At 36.1% G+C, this 25,048-nt stretch overlaps 1 protein-coding gene and 12 non-coding genes across 13 annotated transcripts; 7 read left to right on the top strand and 6 right to left on the bottom strand.

Moving 5' to 3' along the window:
- Positions 1-213: 213 nt before the first annotated feature.
- Positions 214-9,734, bottom strand: LOC114541454 (ras-related protein Rab-9B-like). The gene is made up of 2 exons (XM_028561376.1): positions 9,478-9,734; positions 214-837 (listed from the first exon to the last, which is right to left on the bottom strand). The coding sequence occupies exons 1-2, from the start codon at positions 9,635-9,637 to the stop codon at positions 362-364; spliced, it is 636 nt and encodes a 211-aa protein (XP_028417177.1). The 5' UTR covers positions 9,638-9,734; the 3' UTR covers positions 214-361.
- A 5,475-nt stretch (positions 9,735-15,209) lies between these two features.
- Trnag-ucc lies at positions 15,210-15,281 on the bottom strand. The gene has a single exon. It is a non-coding gene; the product is annotated as a tRNA-Gly (tRNA).
- A 597-nt stretch (positions 15,282-15,878) lies between these two features.
- On the bottom strand, positions 15,879-15,950 carry Trnag-ucc. The gene has a single exon. It is a non-coding gene; the product is annotated as a tRNA-Gly (tRNA).
- A 196-nt stretch (positions 15,951-16,146) lies between these two features.
- On the top strand, positions 16,147-16,218 carry Trnaq-uug. The gene has a single exon. It is a non-coding gene; the product is annotated as a tRNA-Gln (tRNA).
- Positions 16,219-16,815: 597 nt separating this feature from the next.
- On the top strand, positions 16,816-16,887 carry Trnaq-cug. Its single transcript has one exon. It is a non-coding gene; the product is annotated as a tRNA-Gln (tRNA).
- Positions 16,888-21,211: 4,324 nt separating this feature from the next.
- Positions 21,212-21,283, top strand: Trnaq-uug. The gene has a single exon. It is a non-coding gene; the product is annotated as a tRNA-Gln (tRNA).
- Positions 21,284-21,500: 217 nt separating this feature from the next.
- Trnaq-cug lies at positions 21,501-21,573 on the top strand. The gene has a single exon. It is a non-coding gene; the product is annotated as a tRNA-Gln (tRNA).
- A 1,325-nt stretch (positions 21,574-22,898) lies between these two features.
- On the bottom strand, positions 22,899-22,970 carry Trnag-ucc. Its single transcript has one exon. It is a non-coding gene; the product is annotated as a tRNA-Gly (tRNA).
- Positions 22,971-23,166: 196 nt separating this feature from the next.
- Positions 23,167-23,238, top strand: Trnaq-cug. Its single transcript has one exon. It is a non-coding gene; the product is annotated as a tRNA-Gln (tRNA).
- A 314-nt stretch (positions 23,239-23,552) lies between these two features.
- Positions 23,553-23,624, bottom strand: Trnag-ucc. The gene has a single exon. It is a non-coding gene; the product is annotated as a tRNA-Gly (tRNA).
- A 197-nt stretch (positions 23,625-23,821) lies between these two features.
- Trnaq-uug lies at positions 23,822-23,893 on the top strand. Its single transcript has one exon. It is a non-coding gene; the product is annotated as a tRNA-Gln (tRNA).
- A 327-nt stretch (positions 23,894-24,220) lies between these two features.
- Positions 24,221-24,292, bottom strand: Trnag-ucc. The gene has a single exon. It is a non-coding gene; the product is annotated as a tRNA-Gly (tRNA).
- Positions 24,293-24,778: 486 nt separating this feature from the next.
- On the top strand, positions 24,779-24,850 carry Trnaq-cug. The gene has a single exon. It is a non-coding gene; the product is annotated as a tRNA-Gln (tRNA).
- The last annotated feature ends 198 nt before the right edge of the window (positions 24,851-25,048 follow it).

The following is a 25,048-nucleotide window of genomic DNA, read 5'->3' as shown; positions in this document are numbered from 1 at the left end:
ATATATCGTATGCCTAGAATTTTACAGGCAAGCATTGTAGGCAATTTTTCAGGAATTCTAGTTTATTTAATTAAAAAACCACTCATAATACTTTTGCGTATCATGTTGCATTTGTTGTTTAGATTTCAAATTATTAATATTTTCTACAAAATCTGTTTCCTATATATTATGAAATATTGATAGATGTCCCATGGTTTTTTTCAGTCAGCAAATATGGAGAATTCCTTTACGGGTCACACTTATACTGACATGTGAATTGTATGAATGCACTGATATGGTTTACCAAGTGTATACATTGCTACTGCATCATTACTAATATTGCTATTCATCATTACATTTGTACGAATTCCACTAATATCAATTAACAGCAGGATGAAACTTTCTCGTTCTTCTCATGATTGGAAAGATTAACGCTTTCATCTAGAGGGCTAGGGGCAAGGTTCATCATCTGTCTGTCTAACTTTTCCTCGAGCTCCAAACGTCTTTTAACAGAAGAACTGAAAGATAAATCCACATTGGTGTTGTCTTTGGCACTTGTTTCAAAGTATGGTAGTTCACCATTCATTTGACACCATGACTTGGCATCATCCTCATTCACGATCCTCTCTTCTTCCATGTCAACCTTGTTACCAAGGACAAGGAAAGGAAAGTTTTCAGGTTCCTTTACATCAGCATAAAAAAGGAATTCCTCTTTCCAATGTGCGAGTTTCTCAAAACTCTGCCTATCATTCACAGCAAAAACAAGTAAACAAATATCTGATCCTCTATAAAATGGCATTCGCAAGCTTTTAAATCTTTCTTGTCCAGCTGTATCCCAAATTTGAAGTGTGAAAGTCCCTATAAAATATTTTAAAGAAAATCAAAGTATCATCATGCATAAAATGAAGCGTATCCACTAAAGAGGGTACCCATGCATAAATTCAGTATTCGGGGTCTACAAAAACATGTTCGAAGATGAATATATCTAGTGAGTACCATGGGTTTTGCAGTACCTGTTTATCACAGATAATTCATTGGAAATATTAAGATATAACCGATGGTGCAGGAAGTAAGACTGAATAAATATATATCCTTTAAGCATTTGAGTTAAACGACTAAATTTTAATGGCAAACATGTTTCGGCTTACACTAAGCCATCTTCAGTACGAAGTGAGCTAAGAATATTTACAGCAGGATGTGTGATACAATAAAGTGACATGAATTAATTATGATAGAAATATTAGATTACAATAACAAATATACATGTGTCAATTATTATTTACAAAAGTGGGTTATTATATTTGCAAAATAGGGTCAAGTATATTTACAAGTTGAAAATGGTATTAAAATAATTCTGTATTTGCTTATTGAGATCTGGTTTGAGTTTTTTGATATAGAGAGCTTCTTTGAGTTTGATAGGGAACTGTGATTGTGCATGATCTAGTACGAAGTGTATGCAGCTTTGCATTGTGGTGAATTGTGGAGATGTTTGTATACGTGCGAGTTCTTATCAAACGTGGTGTGTTCCTTAATGCGTGTAATTAAATGACGATTAGTTTCGGCAACATAACGGACATTACATCCCGCATATGAAAATTCATATACTACGCATGATTTAAGCGTGGACTAAATTAACATCCATCAACTATGGATTCCATTCACCTTCAGTATCGACCTAATCCAAAGAAATTTTTGCCAAGCTGAATTTGTCCCATCCACACAGTATAAACTATTTTTTTAATAGTTGGCCGCGAGAAAAAGAGTCTGAGAACTAATTTGGGTTTTGACGTCATACTGGGCACGGAACGAAATCGACTAGTGTCACATGACAGTAAATATATGTCGTATGCATTGAAATTTGTAAACTTTGCGTTGCAAAATGCCGGCTAGATGGGGTTGGGATAAAACGCGGAAAAGGAATACGGAACGGAATGGCGGAAGCGGATTCCGCAAATTGAGAGAAAACGCGGATTCCGCAGATGGGGATAAAACGCGGATTCAGCAAACGGGAATAACACGAGAAATTGCGCAATAAAGATTAAGAAGCAAATAAAAACCCAAATGGGCAAGTTGTCGTCGACTCCTTCCATAAAGTAGTTGACAAAGTTCAACCTTTAGGGCAACTGCATTCGAAGTTATTTCCAAATATATTTTCATTAGTTAGCCATACGATTTTAATATGTGTACAAATTTCAGTAAACATATTCTGATGTCTGTAACCCAATTGCAATGGTCTGCGATCCTCAATTGGCGTCCCAATCTTAATTAACATTATATCTAAAGGTATTCTGTCCTAAAATCAGGAAATAAAATGCCAATGAAGAAACTGAGTCCAAAACGTCTAAGCCTTTGTTTAGCATTTTACTAACTATACCAACTGAAGGACGTTGGGTATTCAAATAGCAGACTTTATAAACATGAAACCTGCCCGTTAACAAATAAAACTAAAAATCTAAATAATGCTACGAATTCTCATCGTCTTTGCGGACAAATTCTTGCAGAATAATTACTGGGTAGCACTGCACTGAACGGAAGCAATTCGCTGTTTACATACCTCCTTTAACGCTATTGTCGTTGAAATTTTAATGATAAAAATAGAATTCTATGCAGTATTAAGGGCTGTTTATATGACAGCCAGGCTGGCCCCCTTAGTAAGAGAGGCCTCTAAGCCGACTAAGCGAGATCCCGCTGTCTAGTAGCACTATGGCAATAGTGTTGATTTGAAACCAGAATATTGCTAGGTTTTAAATCTCGATGCGAAATATCCATGTCATGTAGAACTTTTAACGCATTTATAGATATCAGAATATGTTTAAAATACTTTTTAAAATCGTATGTTTGGAAATGACTTGGAATGTAGTTGCCCTGAAGGTTGAACTTTGTCAACTACTTTAAGGGAGTCGTCGACCACAATTTGCCCATTTGGGTTTTTATCTGCTCCTTAATCTTTGTGCAACTCCGCGTTTTACCCCCGTTTGCGGATTTTCCGCGTTTTATCCTCATTTGCGGAATCGCTTCTGCTATTACGTTCCGTATTCCGTTTCCGCGTTATATCCCAAACCCGACTAGATGTGTCGTATACGGTTGTTGCAACACACCAGATGTTTAAAATCAAATGTATAATGGAGATTTGCGCCCAGAGGCAGTAAGAAGACGAAAGAAATGGATAGACTTCGTTAAATTCAAGCGCGCTGGATGGAACTTGGAGCAATCACGTGAAAGCCATGTTTGCTCCAAATATTTTAAGTCTGATGACTGTTTGGGAATTCGCCTGGTTTAGAAATAGAACGCACATTCCTTCGACTGAAGAGAGACGAAATTGGCCGGGGTTACCCCGTATCCAACGATACAAATTGCGGTCGAAAAACAGATGGACTTATCTGCGAGATCTGCAAGGGCGATTCGATGCAAGGTGAGAATGTTACAGTTAATCATATTTTAGATTTATTTATCGAGAAATTATGTGGGTAATTTATTATCCATTAGAGTTGGACATTCTAAATGCCCTTTTAGAGGTATGAGAGAAAGCGCGTCCCATAATGAGGAAACAAAACCATCTGATACATGTTTATTGATATATAATGTAATAATGTTACATCTTGGTGCTTTATATTTAATATCGGCCTATCTATTTTTCAACAATGAGTAATAGACCTTACTGCTTTAACACTTTTTGTCCCAGTGGCCTCATTTTTGGACAACTTAGCTTCTAAGTATTCATATGAGAACCAGTGTTCCGGCATTGAAACAACTCCAAGGCTATATAGCAATGTAAACTATGTCTTATAAACAATGATTTACTTATAATGTATGAGTCGACGACTAGCTCAAACAAGGATGAGCAGTAAGATCTATTGGTTAAATTTTATTGTTTTTACATCTCAAATTAAGAGAAGAAGAATTAACCTATAAATTTTCCCAGTTCTTTTGTTCCGTGGGCAATTTGCAACAAACTCATAACTTTCATGCGTTGTTGACATTCCTTGCAATGTGTTTTGCTCTTTGCGCCAGTGTCCCAATCTGTTGTAAGGGCCCGATTCCACGGGCGCTTTTTCTTGGCGAAATGTGAAATATTTCGCCTATTTCTTTTGAATTGTGACCACTTGAATATATTAATTCTGATTGATTGCTCACAATTCAAAAGAAACAGGCGAAATATTTCGCATTTCGCTTGAAAATTTCGCACGTGGAGCAGGGCTTAACAATAAATATTAATAAAGCACCAACATGTAACATTTATTTATGTATGAAATCATAACTATGGACACAGGATGGTAATGGTATTCTTAATTTGCCCAATTTGCCCTGCACAAGTCTGGCAGCACTTTGTCCCAGTGGCCTAATTTTTGGACAACTTCTATGTATTCCTCTCATATGAGAACCAGTGTTCATAGAAACAACCCCAAGGCTATATAGCAATGTAGAAAAGGTCACTATGTATTTGCTCTTTGCGCCAATGTCCCAATCTGTTGTAACAGATGGTTCTGATTTCTCACTATGGGATGCGCTTTCTTTCACCACTGTGAAGTACGCACCACATTCAACACGACATTCAACACGATAATCAACACGACATTCAAAAACGCCATATGACTCATTTCCATCATTCAAACGTTCGAAATTCAAATACTGTTTAAAACCCTTTCCAAACATTTATTAAGAGGAATAATGCACTAAATCGATCAATTGGGGCTTAAACTTTATACCTTGTAACAAAACAGGCGGAATCAACTTAAAATGTGCCCAAAAAAAGAGATTTTGTACCAACATTTTTATCGCTAATTTTGTAATTCGCGCTGCAAAGAACAATTTCCTAAATTTCTCAACCCCGATTCCATAGAAATCCTTTGAACTTTTATATTTAGTGGAGAATTATATGCTCTTTCAAACGATGTGTAACATGAAAGTGGATTGGCCATAGAAATATATAAAATTCCGTCTTTAAATGAAACATATTTGCACGCGCGTCTCTTATAAGCTAATTAATAATACCTATATTAGCGCGCAGCAAAGCCGGGCGACAGTAATTCCTAAAGAATCACAGTTTTCTCAGCCGCTATTCTATAGAATTTCTTCAAATTTCCGTATTTAGTTCGAAGTAATATGCTCTTTCAAACAGTGTGTAACATGAAAGTGGGTTACGTCAAAAAAAAGTGAAATTACGTCTTCAAATCATACGTCTCGAATGTCGTGCGTACTTCACACTTTGGTGCGGTTGAGTTTGAGAACGAATTTCATACATTTCGAAAGAGGAATCACTTGAACATTGCAAACTTTTAAAAGAGTGTGTCATTATGTACTATTTACGAAAGTATAGCGAAGTTCCACAGAATAGAGGCTGAGAAAATTGCGATTGTTTAACGAGTAGTCTTTTCGCGTTTCTTACTTTTACTAATGCGCAGGCATGTCTTAATATATTGCAATTTTCTCAGCCGCTATTGTATAGAATTTCTTCAAAACTCCGTATTTAATTCGAAGTAAAATCCTCTTTCAAACAATGTGTAACATGAAAGTGGGTTACGCCAAAAAACGACGAAATTCCGTGTTTAAATGAAACATGTTTGCTGGCGCGCGTTTCTTAAAAGTAATTACTAATTCCAATTAGCGCGCAGCAAAGCCGGGCAACGGTTATTCCTAAAGAATCACAGTTTTCTCAGCCGCTATTCTATAGAATTTCTTCAAATCTCCGTATTTAATTCGAAGTAAAATGCTCTTTCAAACCATGTGTAACATTAAAGTGGGTTACGCCAAAAAACAATGAAATTCCGTCTTAAAATGAAACGTCTCGAATGTCTTGCGTATACTTCACACTTTGGTGCGGTTGTGTTTGAGACAGAATTTCTTACATTTCGAAAGAAGAATCACTTTAACATTACAAACCTCCTAAAAGAGTGTGTCATTCTGTACTATTTACGAAAGTATAGTGAAGTTCCACAGAATAGAGGCTGAGAAAATTTCGATTGTTTAACGAGTAGTCTATTCGCGTTTCTTACTTTTAATAATGCGCAGGCATGTCTTAATATATTGCAATTTTCTCAGCCGCTATTGTATAGAATTTCTTCAAAACTCCGTATTTAATTCGAAGTAAAATCCTCTTTCAAACAGTGTGTAACATGAAAGTGGGTTACGCCAAAAAACGATGAAATTCCGTGTTTAAATGAAACATGTTTGCTCGGGCGTTTCTTAAAAGTAATTACTAATTCCAATTAGCGCGCAGCAAAGCCGGGCAACGGTTATTCCTAAAGAATCACAGTTTTCTCAGCCGCTATTCTATAGAATTTCTTCAAATCTCCGTATTTAGTTCGAAGTAATATGCTCTTTCAAACAGTGTGTAACATGAAAGTGGGTTACGTCAAAAAAAAGTGAAATTACGTCTTCAAATCATACGTCTCGAATGTCGTGCGTACTTCACACTTTGGTGCGGTTGAGTTTGAGAACGAATTTCATACATTTCGAAAGAGGAATCACTTGAACATTGCAAACTTTTTAAAAGAGTGTGTCATTATGTACTACTTACGAAAGTATAGCGAAGTTCCACAGAATAGAGGCTGAGAAAATTGCGATTGTTTAACGAGTAGTCTTTTCGCGTTTCTTACTTTTAATAATGCGCAGGCATGTCTTAATATATTGCAATTTTCTCAGCCGCTATTGTATAGAATTTCTTCAAAACTCCGTATTTAATTCGAAGTAAAATCCTCTTTCAAACAATGTGTAACATGAAAGTGGGTTACGCCAAAAAACGATGAAATTGGATTGGTTTTCGAAACGTGTTTTTATTACACTTATTTTCTCATCGAAATACTTCACAAATGGATTGCCAGAATCGATGTTATCTTCCTCATTATGAGACGTTTTACACTCTCTTTCCGCTTGAAATTCCGCAATATTTATGTTAAATTCCTTTTCCATATTGTTTATTCGACCTGATAGTTTTTTATATGCGACTAAACACATTTCATTTTGTCTTTCACTTGACAGACATATAACAATATCTTGAAGTATGGTATCAAACTCGTATAGCGTTGGTTCATTTAAACACGGAATTTCATCGTTTTTTGGCGTAACCCACTTTCATGTTACACATTGTTTGAAAGAGGATTTTACTTCGAATTAAATACGGAGTTTTGAAGAAATTCTATACAATAGCGGCTGAGAAAATTGCAATATATTAAGACATGCCTGCGCATTATTAAAAGTAAGAAACGCGAATAGACTACTCGTTAAACAATCGAAATTTTCTCAGCCTCTATTCTGTGGAACTTCACTATACTTTCGTAAATAGTACAGAATGACACACTCTTTTAGGAGGTTTGTAATGTTAAAGTGATTCTTCTTTCGAAATGTAAGAAATTCTGTCTCAAACACAACCGCACCAAAGTGTGAAGTATACGCAAGACATTCGAGACGTTTCATTTTAAGACGGAATTTCATTGTTTTTTGGCGTAACCCACTTTCATGTTACACATGGTTTGAAAGAGCATTTTACTTCGAATTAAATACGGAGATTTGAAGAAATTCTATAGAATAGCGGCTGAGAAAACTGTGATTCTTTAGAAATAACCGTTGCCCGGCTTTGCTGCGCGCTAATTGGAATTAGTAATTACTTTTAAGAAACGCGCGCCAGCAAACATGTTTCATTTAAACACGGAATTTCGTCGTTTTTTGGCGTAACCCACTTTCATGTTACACATTGTTTGAAAGAGGATTTTACTTCGAATTAAATACGGAGTTTTGAAGAAATTCTATACAATAGCGGCTGAGAAAATTGCAATATATTAAGACATGCCTGCGCATTAGTAAAAGTAAGAAACGCGAAAAGACTACTCGTTAAACAATCGCAATTTTCTCAGCCTCTATTCTGTGGAACTTCGCTATACTTTCGTAAATAGTACATAATGACACACTCTTTTAAAAAGTTTGCAATGTTCAAGTGATTCCTCTTTCGAAATGTATGAAATTCGTTCTCAAACTCAACCGCACCAAAGTGTGAAGTACGCACGACATTCGAGACGTATGATTTGAAGACGTAATTTCACTTTTCTTTGACGTAACCCACTTTCATGTTACACACTGTTTGAAAGAGCATATTACTTCGAACTAAATACGGAGTTTTGAAGAAATTCTATAGAATAGCGGCTGAGAAAATTGTGATTCTTTAGGAATTACTGTCGCCCGGCTTTGCTGCGCGCTAATAGGTATTATTAATTAGTTTATAAGAGACGCGCGTGCAAATATGTGTCATTTAAAGACGGAATTTTATATATTTTTACGGCCAATCCACTTTCATGTTACACATGGTTTGAAAGAGCATATTACTTCGAACTAAATACGGAAATTTGAAGAAATTCTATAGAATAGCGGCTGAGAAAACTGTGATTCTTTAGGAATTACTGTCGCCCGGCTTTGCTGCGCGCTAATATAGGTATTATTAATTAGCTTATAAGAGACGCGCGTGCAAATATGTTTCATTTAAAGACGGAATTTTATATATTTCTATGGCCAATCCACTTTCATGTTACACATCGTTTGAAAGAGCATATAATTCTCCACTAAATATAAAAGTTCAAAGGATTTCTATGGAATCGGGGTTGAGAAATTTAGGAAATTGTTCTTTGCAGCGCGAATTACAAAATTAGCGATAAAAATGTTGGTACAAAATCTCTTTTTTTGGGCACATTTTAAGTTGATTCCGCCTGTTTTGTTACAAGGTATAAAGTTTAAGCCCCAATTGATCGATTTAGTGCATTATTCCTCTTAATAAATGTTTGGAAAGGGTTTTAAACAGTATTTGAATTTCGAACGTTTGAATGATGGAAATGAGTCATATGGCGTTTTTGAATGTCGTGTTGATTATCGTGTTGAATGTCGTGTTGAATGTGGTGCGTACTTCACAGTGGTCTTTCTTTCATAATCTAAAAAGGCATTTAGAATGTCCAACTCTAATGAATTGCCCACATAACATGACTCGATGTATAAGTCTAAAACATAATAACTGTAACATTCGCACCTTGCATCGAATCGCCTTTGCAGATCTCGCAGATAAGTCCATCTGTTTTTCGACCGCAATTTGTATCGTTGGATACGGGGTAACCCTAATTTCGTCTCTCTTCAGTCGAGGGAATGTGCGTTGTTCGATTTCTAAACCAGGCGAATTCCCAAAAAGTCATCAGACTTAAAATACTTTGAGCAAACATGACTTTCACGTGATGGTTCCCATCCAGCGCGCTTGAATTTAACGAAATCTACCCATTTCGTTCGTCTTCTTACTGCCTCTGGGCGCAAATCTCCATTATATACATTTGATTTTAAGCATCTGGTGTGTTGGAACAACCGTATACGACACATCTAGCCTGCATTTTGCAACGCAAAGTATACAAATTTCGATGCATACGACATATATTTACTGTAATGTGACACTAGTCGATTTCGTTCCGTGCCCGGTATGCGTTCAGCTTAGCCTACATTATTTCATTTATATAGGCAAAGTTAGTAGCTTACCTCCTTCAACTGAAACGTCTCTGTTGAGAAATTTCACACCGATGGTATTGAGGCACTGACTGTCGAACGTATTACTGACAAATCGATTCATAAGCGACGATTTCCCGACTCCTGCATCACCTAAAAGCAGGACTTTTAATACAGACGGCTTACTGGTCATGACGCCGGAATTATTGCGCCAAAGTTTATGTCATTTTAACCTATTTTCATAGCAGTATTTGATCATTTGGAATCTTTTGCAATACAATTTCAATGTATATAAAATATCATGTGATTTTTAATTCTTCACATTTCCGGTTTAGCTTCACTGAATCGACCTCAGTCAGGTGAAATAAGCGGTCAGCAGTGAAGCTTTCGTTCCCTAATACTTTATTTCGGTCATGTCAAAAGTAAACTTGTGTCGTTTAAGGGGGTTACCGTCCCCTTATCGGTTCCCCACGTTGAAAGAAACCTTGATTAGACGCAATCAAATGAAAACTAACTATGAACTTAGAAATAGTCATACAGATCTGGCTCTTCCTAAGCCCAAAAGAGAATTGCTAAAAAAGAGCTTTAAATATAGTGGAGCTAAATTATGGAATAGTCTCCCTATCAACACCAGACTGGCTGAGTCGATTCATGCATTCAAAAGCCAGCTGAAACGTAACTTCAACGTAACGAATAATTATATTCTAACACATTCTAATCATAATATCCCGGGTCACACGAACTTGAACATAGACTTTATTTTCCTATATTTTTGTAATTTTTAATCTTGCAGACGCCCCCCGTGGAAATCAACTTATTATTGTCAGGGCTAGTGTCTTCAAATAAAGTTTTACATACATACATACAAGCCAAAGATGGCAGAAAATGAGGCGCTATAGTACGTCAGATTCAGACCTCCTATGTGCGCAGTCAACTAAATTCGTATTTTTCAATTTTATTTATTCATATTTTTGAGAAAAAATGAGGGGAATTTCAATGAAAAGTATAATATTGATGCTTTGTATTGAGATACTACAAATAAATTAACAAAGAAATAAGCGATATCTTACAAGGAAAGCTAAGGAGTGGCGGATTGTTGATGTTTTCGGCTTTTCGCAAATCACAACATTTTCTCAAAGAATATGCTTCCCAAAAAAACATAAATAAAACTTTTTTCAGTTCAATTCATCTATATAAGACTTTCATCCGTGTAAAAAATTAAGAGGAAAGAAAATTATGCTGAAAAACGTACGAGTTAAAATAATACTAATATATGATTATGAAATTTATCAACAAGACTCATAATGCACATATAAAAGAAACCTTAAAAAGAGCCCTATATGCTAGGAAAGCAGCCCAAAAAATAAAGGACAACTAGTGTTAAAGGTGGACTGGCATGATTAGTAAAAGGTGGACTATAACCTGAAGCACCGGAAACACCGTTCCGGAAATGAATGCGTAAACCATATTCCGGGGGGAGATAAACACTAAAGAGTGTCAAAACCAGAGTTGGTAGATATGCAAATTTTTGAGGCCAAATTGTCATTATAGTGCTATCAAGAAAACAAAGAAAACAAAAGACAAAGACAAAGGAAACAAAGAACTAGTGTGATATTGTTTGGCCTCAAATATGCAGCTATCTACCAACCCTGATCAAAACAATATTAGGCATTGAATATTTTATGATTTCGTACCATTGTACACAAAACAAAGACTTTCGAAAAAGGAGCTAAACATATCGGTCAAATCCTTTAATAAATGGTCGTTATATTCACTGTCGGCTCTACGATTTCATACGAAGAGTAGATATATAAAGAGGGTTCACACTTCGAAATTCCAATACTTTACCATCAAAGAGCAGAATATCTACTCTTTTGATATATCCATACCGGTATAACAACAATAAGAACTAAGAAATTGCGAAGTACAAGTATTTTTCATAGGCTGTGATGCTACAAACTGTGAAATAAATATATGGATTTGACCGTTTTGGCATACTGTTCCAGTACGAATAGCCACTGCGTTATCTTGAACTCTCTCAAAACGTGCCATGTTTCAAAACGTGGACGTGCAGAAGAACATTGAAAAGAACACTGTACATGTTAAAAGGGTCTTCAAACATTATACCATACTATAAAATGTGACATTTATTATATGACTTTTTTTCTGTTCATGATCAAAAGAACGTAACAAAAGCTAGGAAAGGCTCACGAAAATTTTGAGTAACTGATTTAATCATTTACAGCTTATATCATGTATTTATCAAGTAATTGTAAATGTATCATTTTTTGTTATAGTTGACTTATTCATATTCATCATCTGTGTATCGGGGAAGGGACATAATAAAGATAGTAAGTACAAAATTTAAGTGCAATAGTTTCTTGGTATTACACTCGCACGTATCTCAAAATTATAACGTTTGAATTGCACGAGTTCTAAGCTAAAGCATAGACATGCAGTTGTTATTTTAAGCGTCAAACCCACTTTTTGCGCCACGTAATAAGATCACAATATAAAACAAGATGCCAGATATTTAACAGTTATTCCGCGAACTCGAGTCGTATATGCGCTTATAGCCGACGAAGCACGAAGCGGTGAGTTATCTATTAGTCATGCATATATACGACGCGAGTCAGCAGAATAAGAGTTTGATTGACAATAACTTTAAAATTTTATCGTAATTTGAACAAAATTTAAAAACTGAATAATTAAGTCCTCTATCGTGCTTTTTTCGGACGTTTTAATATAGAATAACAGAAACAAAAGTGTATATTTTGTAAACCAATAGTTTTTAACCAGCCGTTGAACTTTTGTTTCAAAGATAGTCAACCTTTCGGTGCACGCACTTTATTGTACTTTTATCAAGGAAAACTTGTCTGAATTTCATTGTCGCCTTAACTCCCCAAATCTTCCCGCCTTTTTGTTTACGTTTCTCTACTGGACAGATATGAGCTAATATCTGTCTAGCAGAGAGCCAATCAGATTTCACGCTAGCTCATATGTTGATTGTTAATATCTTGCGAAAAGGGAAGATAAAAAAAAATTGTAAAAAGGCTTTATAAGAAGTTTAAATATTTTTTCAACAAAACAGAAATATTTTTTATTTCCATATCCTAAATTAGAAGTAGTGAATTAATAATAATTATTAATCAGGCTGGCGTCTGAAGTATAGCCATTAAATATGGTTAATGAATGACTATGATGTTGTCACAACAAATTCCACTTTTCGGTCCTTCCAAAGTAATTCTTTTCTTAAGTTATTCTGTTTAGGCCATTTCTGCACGAGTGCGTTTGTTCTTTTTGTGTCAAATGGTAGATATATTACCATATTATTAAATTATTAAAGCGTTATTAAATCTACTTTCTATGTAGATATAAGATAATGATGAATTGTTGGGATGTTGATGAAAAGAAGCGACCAAGTTTTTCCCGTATATTCTTGAAAACATATTCGTTTATTAAGAGCAAAACGCCAGGAATGGCATAACCATTTGGACTTATCTCGACCGATTTGTGGGGTGACGGGTCTGAATTGCATAAGGGAAACTAATCAGTCCATTTCTTGCATTACTACTAGTCCGTTTGAATTTACCAGACTCACAGGATTATTTTCCGCTATGGCATGACTTCAGAAGAGGTTGGACAGCCGTCACGTGAGTTTCTCAACCAATGAGAATGCGCAATTTCTCTATTACGCATGCGAAAAATTTGAGCAAGAAAATTTGCACGGGATGTAAAAATACCGAAAATTCGAGCTTACACTTATGGAAGTTTGGTAGTTAAAACAAGGCAGCCGCTTCAGAGAAGGGAGGTAAAACTATCGATATATTCAAAATTTATAGCGATAAACGTTCGTTGAAGATTATGGCGACTGGAGTTGGTCGTGTCGCTCCGATTTGATGATTCATATGCGCGTTTATTTACAGATTTTCAAAGTTGAAAATTGACAATCCCTGTTGTACGATTTTTGAAATTCTACATAGGGATAAAGGTGAGTATTTAAATTGTTTGTCTTTAATAATTGAGAATTGCATTTATCAACAGAAAATTTTACCTGATTATATATATCACAAATGATTGAATTTGTAATAGAAATTTCGGACAAATGTTAACAAAAAAAAGATGGAGAAGAAAAAAAGAAAATCTTTGATAGAGAGATATTAACCGACCATTTCATTGCAAATATTCGTTTTTAAAATTCGTATAATTATCTTTTCCTGGTAATCTTTGACGAAATATATGCGTTTCGAAAACAATAGCACGCATGTTGTTTCTGTGACTTTGGACTTTGAATCCAAGGAACCTAGTTCAAATCTTGGTAGGACGTAAGACTGCCTTTAAAGCAAATCAAGATTTCACAAAAAAATGCAAGGATTCCAAGTTTCATGGATACGAGGAACTTTTTAAAATGAATAATCAAAGATTTATGGCATTGATGATAATTCGAACTTTTTTTGTAGTGTTCGGTGTCCCGTAAATTCCCTAGAAAAATGTTGTTTCTGATTTTTTTTGAAAATATAAAACCAATGGAATAACATGGCAACTGTTTTGTTAACAAAAGGAAATATTTTCCTTCAAACAGAGGATGATGAAGACTCAAAAGCGAATAAGCGTTGACCGGGAATCGAACTCAGATCTTCTGCTTGGAAGACAGCAACGATGACCATTACACCATCAACGCAAGATATGATAAATTTCGACACATCATTGCACTTTTTATTAGAGAGATGGAGAGCATGAAGAAAATCATCGAAAAAAAAATTGCACGCTAGTTTGAATGGAGAAATTCATCGTGAACAGTTTTATATGCATCGTTATAATCCTCGATGAAAAAAAATGCGTCTAAAAACCAATCTCAACTTGGTTCTGTGGTGTAATGGTTAGCACTTTAGACTTTGAGTCCAAGAATCCGAGTTCACATCTCGGCAGGACCAACTTTAACTCTAATCACTCTTCACGGAAAAGAATTGCAAGCATTGTACGTCTCGTTGAATCTAGGCACTTTTTAAAGTGCCTATATCACTTGTGGGATCTTTACGGATTTGAATAGAGCTTGAAAAATTAGTTTATAAGTTCTACAACCCTTTTTGATATAGTTAAATAGTTTCGGAAATATTTACATGTAAACATGACGATTTGCCTAAATTTCCGTCGTGCTGGGGGCCTGGGACTCAGGAACCGAGTTCTTGTCAAACATAATATAATCAATTGTAATTTTACTTTGATCTTCCAATAACGTAAAATATTTTGGGAAAAACTCGCCCAGTTGCTACAGCCATACACAACGCAACGTTCCCGCATTTTTTTCTTGAAAAGCGCAAACTATATCGCCAGTGAAACTTTTCATGTTTACATTATAACAGACGGCGTGTTTGCAAATCATTCCAGAGTCCCAGTCCCCATAACCGACGTATTTTCGAAACTATTTAATTATATCAAAAAAGGTTGTAGAACTTATAAACTTATTTTTCAAGCTCTATTCAAATCCGTGAAGATCCCACAAGTGATATAGGCACTTTAAATGATTAGTCGAAGATTTATGGCAGTGAAGACAATTTGTACGTCATTTTTTTGTAGTGTTCTGAGTCCCGTAAATTCACTCAAAATATGTTCTGTCTGATTGGTTTTTTAGAATATAAAACCAATGGAATGAAATAGCAACTGTTTTCAGTAATAACAAAGAAAGAAGTTAATTTCTATTGTCAGCTTAAAAACTTGCAATATTTTCCTTCAAATAGAGGATGATGAAGACCCAAAAGCAAATATGCGTTGACCGGGAATCGAACCCAAATCTACTGCTTGGAAGGCAGCAATGCTAACCATTACACCATCAACGCAAGATATGATAATATTCGACAAATCATTGTACTTTTTGTTACAAATCAAAGGCAGCAAAAAGATGGAGAGCATGGAGAAAATCATAGAAAAAAAAAATTCACGAAAATTTGAATGACGAAATTCATCGTGAACAGTTTTATATGCATCGTTATAATCCTGGATGAAAAAAATGCATTTCGAAACCAATCTCACGTTGGTTCTGTGGTGTAATGGTTAGCACTTTGGATTTTGAATCCAAGAATCCGAGTTCAATTCTCTGCAGGACCTATACAAATGCGATCACCGCTAATCACACTTTCACGCTCAGATAATTTTGTAAGGATTGAAAGTCTTGTGGAGGCGAGGCACTATTTAAGATGATTAGTCGAAGATTTAGGGCAATGAAGATAATTTGTACGTTTTTTTGTAGTGTTCTGAGTCCCGTAAATTCTCTGAAAATATGTTGTTTCTAATTTTTTGGAGAAATATAAAACCAATTGAATGAATTAGCAACTGTTTTTAGTAATAACAAAGGGAAAAGTTAATTTCTATTGTCGGCTTAAAAACTTGCAATATTTTCCTTCAAATAGAGGATGATGAAGACCCAAAAGCGAATATGCGTTGACCGGGAATCGAACCCAGATCTATTGCTTGGAAGGCAACAATGCTAACCATTACACCATCAACGCAAGATATGACAATATTCGACACATCATTGTACTTTTTGTTACAAATCAAAGGAAGCAAAAAGATGGAGAGCATGAAGAAAATCATAGAAAAAAAAATTGAACGCAAGTTTGAATGGAGTAATTCATCGTGAACAGTTTTATATGCATCGTTATAATCCTGCATGAAAAAAATGCGCTTCGAAACCAATCTCACGTTGGTTCTGTGGTGTAATGGTTAGCACTTTGGACTTTGAATCCAAGAATCCGAGTTCAAATCTCGGCAGGACCTATACGAATACGATTAACGCCAATCACACTTTCACGCTAAGATAATTTTGCAAGGATAGAAGGTCTTGTGGAAGCGAGGCACTTTTTAAGATGATTGGTCGAAGATTTAGGGCAATGAAGATAGTTTGTACGTTTTTTTGTAGTGTTCTGAGTCCCGTAAATTCACTCAAAATATGTTGTTTCTATTTTTTGGGGAAATAAAAAACCAATGGAATGAATTAGCAACTGTTTTTGGTAATAACAAAGGGAAAAGTAAATTTCTATTGTCGGCTTAAAAACTTGCAATATTTTCCTTCAAATAGAGGATGATGAACACACAAAAGCGAGTATGCGTTGACCGGGAATCGAACCCAGATTATTGCTTGGATGGCAACAATGCTAACCAATACACCATCAACGCAAGATATGACAATATTCGACACATCATTGTACTTTTTGTTACAAATCAAAGGCAGCAAATAGATGGAGAGCATGAAGAAAATCATAAAAAGAAAAAAAACTGCACGCAAGTTTGAATGGAAAAATTCATCGTGAACAGTTTTATATGCATCGTTATAATCCTGGATAAAAAATATGCGTTTAAAAACCAATCTCGATTAGTTCTGTGGTGTAATGGTTAGCACTTTGGACTCTGAATCCAACGATCCGAGTTCAAATCTCGGCAGGACCAACTTTAACTCTAATCACTCTTCACGGAAAAAACTGCAAGCATTGCACGTCTCGTTGAATCAAGGCACTTTTTAAAATGATTTGTCGAAGATTTATGGCAGTAAAGATAACTCGTACATCATTTTTTTGTAGTGTTCTGAGTCCCGTAAATTCACTCAAAATATGTTGTTTCTGATTTTTTTTTGGAAATATAAAACCAATGGAATGAAATAGCAACTGTTTTGTTAACAAAGGGAAAAGTTAATTTTTATTGTCGGCTTAAAAACATGCAATATTTTCCTTCAAACAGAGGATGATGCAGGCCCAAAAGCGAATATGCGTTGACAGGGAATCGAACCCAGATCTACTGCTTGGAAAGCAGCAATGCTAACCTATACACCATCAACGCAAGATATGACAATATTCGACACATCATTGTACTTTTTGTTACAAATGAAAGGCAGCAAATCACACATGTCCAATACTGTCAAATAGACACGACCCGTACGACTCGCAAAATTGGACGAATTGAATGAATGTCGATTCGACCCGTACGATTTGTCAAATCGTACGAATCGTTACGACCCGTACAAGTGGAAGAATGCGTCATTGATCCCACCAAATTCGGTTGGTCCGTAGCTACTATTGTAGTGGGGAAATGCGTCATGCTGTGTTGCCCGATAGAGGAGTCTAACTCTATTCGTCAACCCGTACGATTTGTCAAATTGGACGAGTCGATTCGACCCGTACAAGTGGAGAAATTAATCGTGAGTCGATTCGATCCGTATAAGTGGAGAAATGAATCGTGCTGGGCTGGACGCACAACTCAACAAATATAAATACATATTCAATTGCCTCGTTCTTTAAAAACCACACAGACACATGCAAAATTCCACATGCGAAATATTTCAATTACCAACGCACAACTCAGCGAATATAAATACATATTGAATTGCCTCGTTCTTTAAAAACCACACAGACACAGGATTCCACATGCGAAATATTTCAATTACCAACGCACAACTCAGCGAATATAAATACATTTGAATTGCCTCGTTCTTTAAAAACCACACAGACACAAGATTCTATATGCGAAATATTTCAATTAGCAACGCATAACTCAGCGAATACAAATACATATTGAATTGCCTCGTTCTTTAAAAACCACATATTATTCAACATAGGAAATATTGTCTTTCAGTTAGCAATGCACAACTCAACAAATATAAATACATATTGAATTGCCTCGTTCTTTTAAAACCACATCGGCAAATATAAATACACAGTTAGTTATAAAGCCACTACAGGCCACTAGCGATATTTTTCGCGCGAAGTGACATTCTATTTATGTCAGAGCTCCCAACTTTCATGTATTATAGGAAATTAGTGTTATTACTGATGGTCGATCTCAAAAAATCGATCTCTTTCATGACACGTGATTAAGTCATTTTATTTATTTGTGAAACGTGTTGCTAACAATTAACCTTCGTTATTCATAAGTCATAACTCGCCTATTTACTTTGCCCGCTTGGTTATGCACTTATCGCTAGCAATTCAATATCTGTTACTCGTGCCGGAGACCTGCACTGATCATATCATAACATTGACATAATTACCGCTTCCGCAAGGTACCAAGCGGTGCATTCCGCACGCCAACCAACAAATATAAACTATACCCCGGCCGCCGTTTAAACAGAAAGAAGTTATTAAAACCATTTATGGCGACACAACAATTCGTTTTGCAATGTTCAAAAGCGCAAATTTCTCAAAGACGTCTTAATTAGTTAACCTGCACCGTAAAACGAGAACGAACGAATATGCAAGTATGCTAATGTTTTCATTGAAATTACGAAAAGCTGATTGGTTTGCATATTTAAACATGTACGAATGGACGAAAGCGACGAACGAATGAGCGACAAAAAGTCGCTTGCTTGTACTAAACATGTTTTCAACCGTATTGTAATGCTTGTATATTTTTTCTGTCGTTGTGCTGATAGAAAAACTACATTTCGGCTAATTCAATCAAGGATGGTAGAAGATAGTCTTAACTTAAGGCCGTAAAGAAGATACACACAGACATGTATTACCATTAGATATATATTTGGGGATATGCAATACACAAGCATGCGCACGTAAAAATCTCACATCTTGTAACTGAAAACGCCAAAAGAATTGTAATTTCATCACATTTTTTTGAGCCTAATAGGTGATCATAACAGAAAGGAATTTCATGTGATAGAAACTATTTAGCGTTAAGTTTAACTCGACTTTGTGATATTATTGTAATTTCCATAACATGCCAGTTAAAACGTATATTCAAATCCCAGGAGCATAATAAGTTCCATAGCCACAATAAACTTAAATGCAAATCAGCAGTAACTGCTATACATATTACGATAGTTAAATTATTGTCGTCAGTCGCTTCGATCTCGCTTGTCTGCTCTTCCATTGCGGCATTTATCACCGGTAGTATACATTGAATATATTGCCTGAACGGCGTAGTGCAAATTTAATAGCACGATGTTTAAAACCTCTACGTCGTCTGCCATGCTTTTTCAAACAGCTCATTCGTAGTTTGCACAATTGCAAATCCACCTGGAATTGCATATAAATACACGTATATGCAAATGTCTTAAAACACATGAAGAAATGCTTAAGAATTGTTGTAATAATTGCATTGAGGCTACTTAACACGACCTTGATTAACTATAAAATTCAATTGAGTTTACGAATTGACGACTTCGGTAAAATACTCAGGGTTCTATGTATAATATTATTCAACTTAGTTATTCCTCAGTTTGGGATGTTACCATTACCGTTCATCGATCATCGTCATCTTGTTGCATGCCCCCTGTTTTAACCGTATAATATACACGATATCACAACACAAAATTACCTCACCAAAATATGCATGCTATGGCTTAAAGTTTATAAACAAATATGATAATAAACTTGTTTTAGCCAATAGAAACCATCTATTTGAACGATTGTGAACCGTACTCTCGTTCAGTTAATGAGGCTACTCGTTCGTTCTCGTTCTACGGTGCAGGTTAAATTTTGTTTGAATGCGTTAACCGCGATTTATTTCTCCACTTGTACGGGTCGAAACGTCTCGTACGATTTGACAAATCGTACGGGTCGACATCATGATGCATTTCTCCACTTGTACGGGTCGAAACGACTCGTACGATTTGACAAATCGTACGGGTCGACGAATAGAATTAGTCCCTCTATCTCTAGACACATCAGGTGCATTTCTCCACTTGTACGGGTCGAAACGACTCGTACGATTTGACAAATCGTACGGGTCGACGAATGGAGTTAGTCCCTCTATCTCTAGACACATCAGGTGCATTTCTCCACTTGTACGGGTCGAAACGACTCGTACGATTTGACAAATCGTACGGGTCGACGAATAGAGTTAGTCCCTCTATCTCTAGACACATCAGGTGCATTTCTCCACTTGTACGGGTCGAAACGACTCGTACGATTTGACAAATCGTACGGGTCGACGAATGGAGTTAGTCCCTCTATGTCTAAACACATCATGATGCATTTCTCCACTTGTACGGGTCGAAACGACTCGTACGATTTGACAAATCGTACGGGTCGTCGAATAGAGTTAGCCCCTCTATGTCCAAACACATCATGATGCATTTCTCCACTTGTACGGGTCGAAACGACTCGTACGATTTGACAAATCGTACGGGTCGTCGAATAGAGTTAGCCCCTTTATCTCCAAACACATCATGATGCATTTCTCCACTTGTACGGGTCGAAACGACTCGTACGTTTTGACAAATCGTACGGGTCGACGAATAGAGTTAGCCCCTCTATGTCTAGACACATCAGGGTGCATTTCTCCACTTGTACGGGTCGAAACGACTCGTACGATTTGACAAATCGTACGGGTCGACGAATAGAGTTAGCCCCTCTATCTCTAGACACATCAGGTGCATTTCTCCACTTGTACGGGTCGAAACGACTCGTACGATTTGACAAATCGTACGGGTCGACGAATAGAGTTAACCCCTCTATCTCTAAACACATCATGATGCATTTCTCCACTCGTACGGGTCGACGAATAGAGTTACATGATGCATTTCTCCACTTGTACGGGTCGATAAGACATTCATTCAACTCAACCAATTTTACGGGTCGTACGGGTCGTGTCTATTTGACAGTATTGGACAACCCTCCAGCAAATAGATGGAGAGCATGAAGAAAATCATAGAAAGCAAAAAAAACTGCACGCAAGTTTGAATGGAGAAATTCATCGTGAACAGTTTTATATGCATCGTTATAATCCTGAATGAAAAAAAGGCGCTTCGACACCAATCTCGATTGGTTCTGTGGTGTAATGGTTAGCACTTTGGACTTTGAATCCAAGAATCCGAGTTCAAATCTCGGCAGGACCTATACGAATGCGATTAACGCTAATGACACTTTCACGCTAAGATAATTTTGCCTTGATTGAAGGTCTTGTGGAAGCGAGGCACTTTTTAAGATGATTAGTCGAAGATTTAGTGCAATGAAGATAATTTGTAAGTTTTTTTGCAGAAAATCATCGTGAACAGTTTTATATGCATCGTTTTAATCCTGGATCAAAAAATGCATTTAAAACCAATCTCGATTGGTTCTGTGGTGTAATGGTTAGCACTTTGGACTCTGAACCCAACGATCCCGAGTCCAAGTCTCGGCAGGACCAACTTTAACTCTAATCACTCTTCACGGAAAAAACTGCAAGCATTGCACGTCTCGTTGAATCAAGGCACTTTTTAAAATGATTTGTCGAAGATTTATGGCAGTAAAGATAACTCGTACATCATTTTTTTGTAGTGTTCTGAGTCCCGTAAATTCACTCAAAATATGTTGTTTCTGATTTTTTTTGGAAATATAAAACCAATGCAATGAAATAGCAACTGTTTTGTTAACAAAGGGTAAAGTTAATTTTTATTGTCGGCTTAAAAACATGCAATATTTTCCTTCAAACAGAGGATGATGAAGACCCAAAAGCGAATATGCGTTGACCGGCAATCCAACCCAGATCTACTGCTTGGAAGGCAGCAATGCTAACCTATACACCATCAACGCAAGATATGTAAATTTTCGACACATCATTGTACTTTTTGTTACAAATCAAAGGCAGCAAAAAGATGGAGAGTATGAAGAAAATCATAGAAAAAAAAATTGAACGCAAGTTTGAATGGAGAAATTCATCGTGAACAGTTTTATATGCATCGTTATAATCCTGGATGAAAAAAATGCGCTTTATGCAGGATTATTATGATGCGCAAAATATGTTGTTTCTATTTTTTGCAATATTTTCCTTCAACAGACGATGATGAAGACACAAAAGCGAGTATGCGTTGACCGGCAATCCAACCCAGATCTACTGCTTGGAAGGCAGCAATGCTAACCTATACACCATCAACGCAAGATATGTCAATCTTCGACCCATCATTGAACTTTTTGTTACAAATAAAAGGCAACAAATAGATGGAGAGCTTGAAGAAAATCATACAAAAAAAGAATTGAACGCAAGTTTGAATGGAGAAATTCATCGTGAACAGTTTTATATGCATCGTAATAATCCTGCATGAAGAAAATGCGCTTCGACACCAATATCGATTGGTTCTGTGGTGTAATGGATAGCACTTTGGACTTTGAATCCAAGAATCCGAGTTCAAATCTCGACAGGACCTATACGAATGCAGTCACCGCTAAGCACTTTTTCACGCTTAGATAATTTTGCAAGGATTAAAGGTCTTGTGGAAGCGAGGCACTTTTTAAGATGATTAGTCGAAGATTTAGGGCAATGAAGATAATTTATACGTTTTTTTGTAGTGTTCTGAGTCCCGTAAATTCACTCAAAATATGTTGTTTCTAATTTTTTGGGGAAATATAAAACCAATGGAATGAATTAGCAACTGTTATTAAAAAACCAAAGGGAAAAGTTAATTTCTATTGTCAGTTTAAACACTTGCAATATTTTCCTTCAAATAGAGGATGATGAAGACCCAAAAGCGAGTATGCGTTGACCGGGAATCGAACCCAGGTGTATTGCTTGGAAGGCAGCAATGCTAACCATTACACCATCAACGCAAGATATGACAATATTCGACACATCATTGTACTTTTTGTTACAAATCAAAGGCAGCAAAAAGATGGAGAGCATGAAGAAAATCATAGAAAGAAAAAAACTGCACACAAGTTTGAATGGAGAAATTTATCGTGAAAAGTTTTATATGCATCGTTATAATCCTGGATAAAAATATGCGTTTAAAAACCAATCTCGATTGGTTCTTTGGTGTAATGGTTAGCACTTTGGACTCTGAATCCAACGATCCGAGTTCAAATCTCGGCAGGACCAACTTTAACTCTACTCACTCTTTACGGAAAAAATTGTAAGCATTGCACGTCTGGTTGAATCAAGGCACTTTTTAAAATGATTAGTCGAAGATTTATGGCAGTGAAGATGATTCGTACATCACTTTTTTGTAGTGTTCTGAGTCCCGTAAATTCACTCAAAATATATTGTTTCTGATTTTTTTTGGAAATATAAAACCAATTGAATGAAATAGCAACTGTTTTGTTAACAAAGGGAAAAGTTAATTTCTTTTGCCGGCTTAAAAAAATGCAATAATTTCTATTAAACAGAGGATGATGCAGACCTAAAAGCGAATATGCGTTGACCGGGAATCGAACCCAGATCTACTGATTGGAAGGCAGCAATGCTAACCATTACACCATCAACGCAAGATATGACAATCTTCGACACATCATTGTACTTTTTGTTACAAATCAAAGGCAGCAAAAAGATGGAGAGCATGAAGAAAATCATAGAAAAAAAAAATTGAACGCAAGTTTGAATGGAGAAATTCATCGTGAACAGTTTTATATGCATCGTTATAATCCTGGATGAAAAAAATGCGCTTCGACACCAATCTCACGTTGGTTCTGTGGTGTAATGGTTAGCACTTTGGCCTTTGAATCCAAGAATCCGAGTTCAAATCTCGGCAGGACCTATACGAATGCGATTACCGCTAATCACACTTTCACGCTTAGATAATTTTGCAAGGATTGAAGGTCTTTTGGAAGCGAGGCACTTCTTTAAGACGATTAGTCGAAGATTTTGGGCAATGAAGATAATTTGTACGTTTTTTGTAGTGTTCTGAGTCCCGTAAATTCACTCAAAATATGTTGTTTTTATTTTTCGGGAAATATAAAACCAATGGAATGAATTAGCAACTGTTTTTAGTAATAACAAAGGGAAAAGTTAATTTCTATTGTCGGCTTAAAAACTTGCAATATTTTTCTTCAAATAGAGGATGATGAAGATCCAAAAGCGAGTATGCGTTGACCGGGAATCGAACCCAGATCTATTGCTTGGAAGGCAACAGTGCTAACCATTGCACCATCAACGCAAGATATGACAATCTTCGACACATCATTGTACTTTTTGTCACAAGTCAAAGGCAGGAAAAAGATGGAGAACATGAAGAAAATCATAGAAAAAAAAAATTGAACGCAAGTTTGAATGGAGAAATTCATCGTGAACAGTTTTATATGCATCGTTATAATCCTGGATGAAAAAAATGCGCTTCGACACCAATCTCACGTTGGTTCTGTGGTGTAATAGTTAGCACTTTGGACTTTGAATCTAAGAATCCGAGTTCAAATCTCGGCAGGACCTATACGAGCGCCTTTAATGCCAATCACACTTTTATGCTAAGATAATCTTGCCTTCATTGAAGGTCTTGTGGAAGCGAGGCACTTTTTAATATGATTAGTCGAAGATTTAGTGCAATGAAGATAATTTGTAGGTTTTTTTGTAGAAAATCAACGTGAACAGTTTTATATGCATCGTTATAATCCTGGATCAAAAAATGCGTTTAAAACCAATCTCGATTGGTTCTGTGGTGTAATGGTTAGCACTTTGGACTCTGAATCCAACGATCCGAGTTCAAATCTCGGCAGGACCAACTTTAACTCTAATCAATCTTCACGGAAAAACTGCAAGCATTGCACGTCTCGTTGAATCAAGGCACTTTTTAAAATGATTTGTCGAAGATTTATGGCAGTAAAGATAACTCGTACATCATTTTTTTATAGTGTTCTGAGTCCCGTAAATTCACTCAAAATATGTTGTTTCTGATTTTTTTTCGAAATATAAAACCAAT

The sequence above is a fragment of the Dendronephthya gigantea genome, unplaced genomic scaffold (assembly GCF_004324835.1).
Source record: "Dendronephthya gigantea isolate DGI-Jeju-01 unplaced genomic scaffold, DenGig_1.0 000003F, whole genome shotgun sequence".
In the NCBI taxonomy this organism is placed as follows: domain Eukaryota; kingdom Metazoa; phylum Cnidaria; class Anthozoa; order Malacalcyonacea; family Nephtheidae; genus Dendronephthya; species Dendronephthya gigantea.
This window is presented reverse-complemented; position numbering and strand designations above follow the sequence as displayed.

Excerpts from the sequence above, each read along its gene's own strand:
- LOC114541454 (XM_028561376.1), bottom strand. The coding sequence starts at position 9,637 with ATGACCAGTAAGCCGTCTGTATTAAAAGTCCTGCTTTTAGGTGATGCA. Across the intron at positions 838-9,477 it reads AGACGTTTCAGTTGAAGGAG|GGACTTTCACACTTCAAATT; the intron begins GTAAGCTACTAA and ends AATATTTTATAG.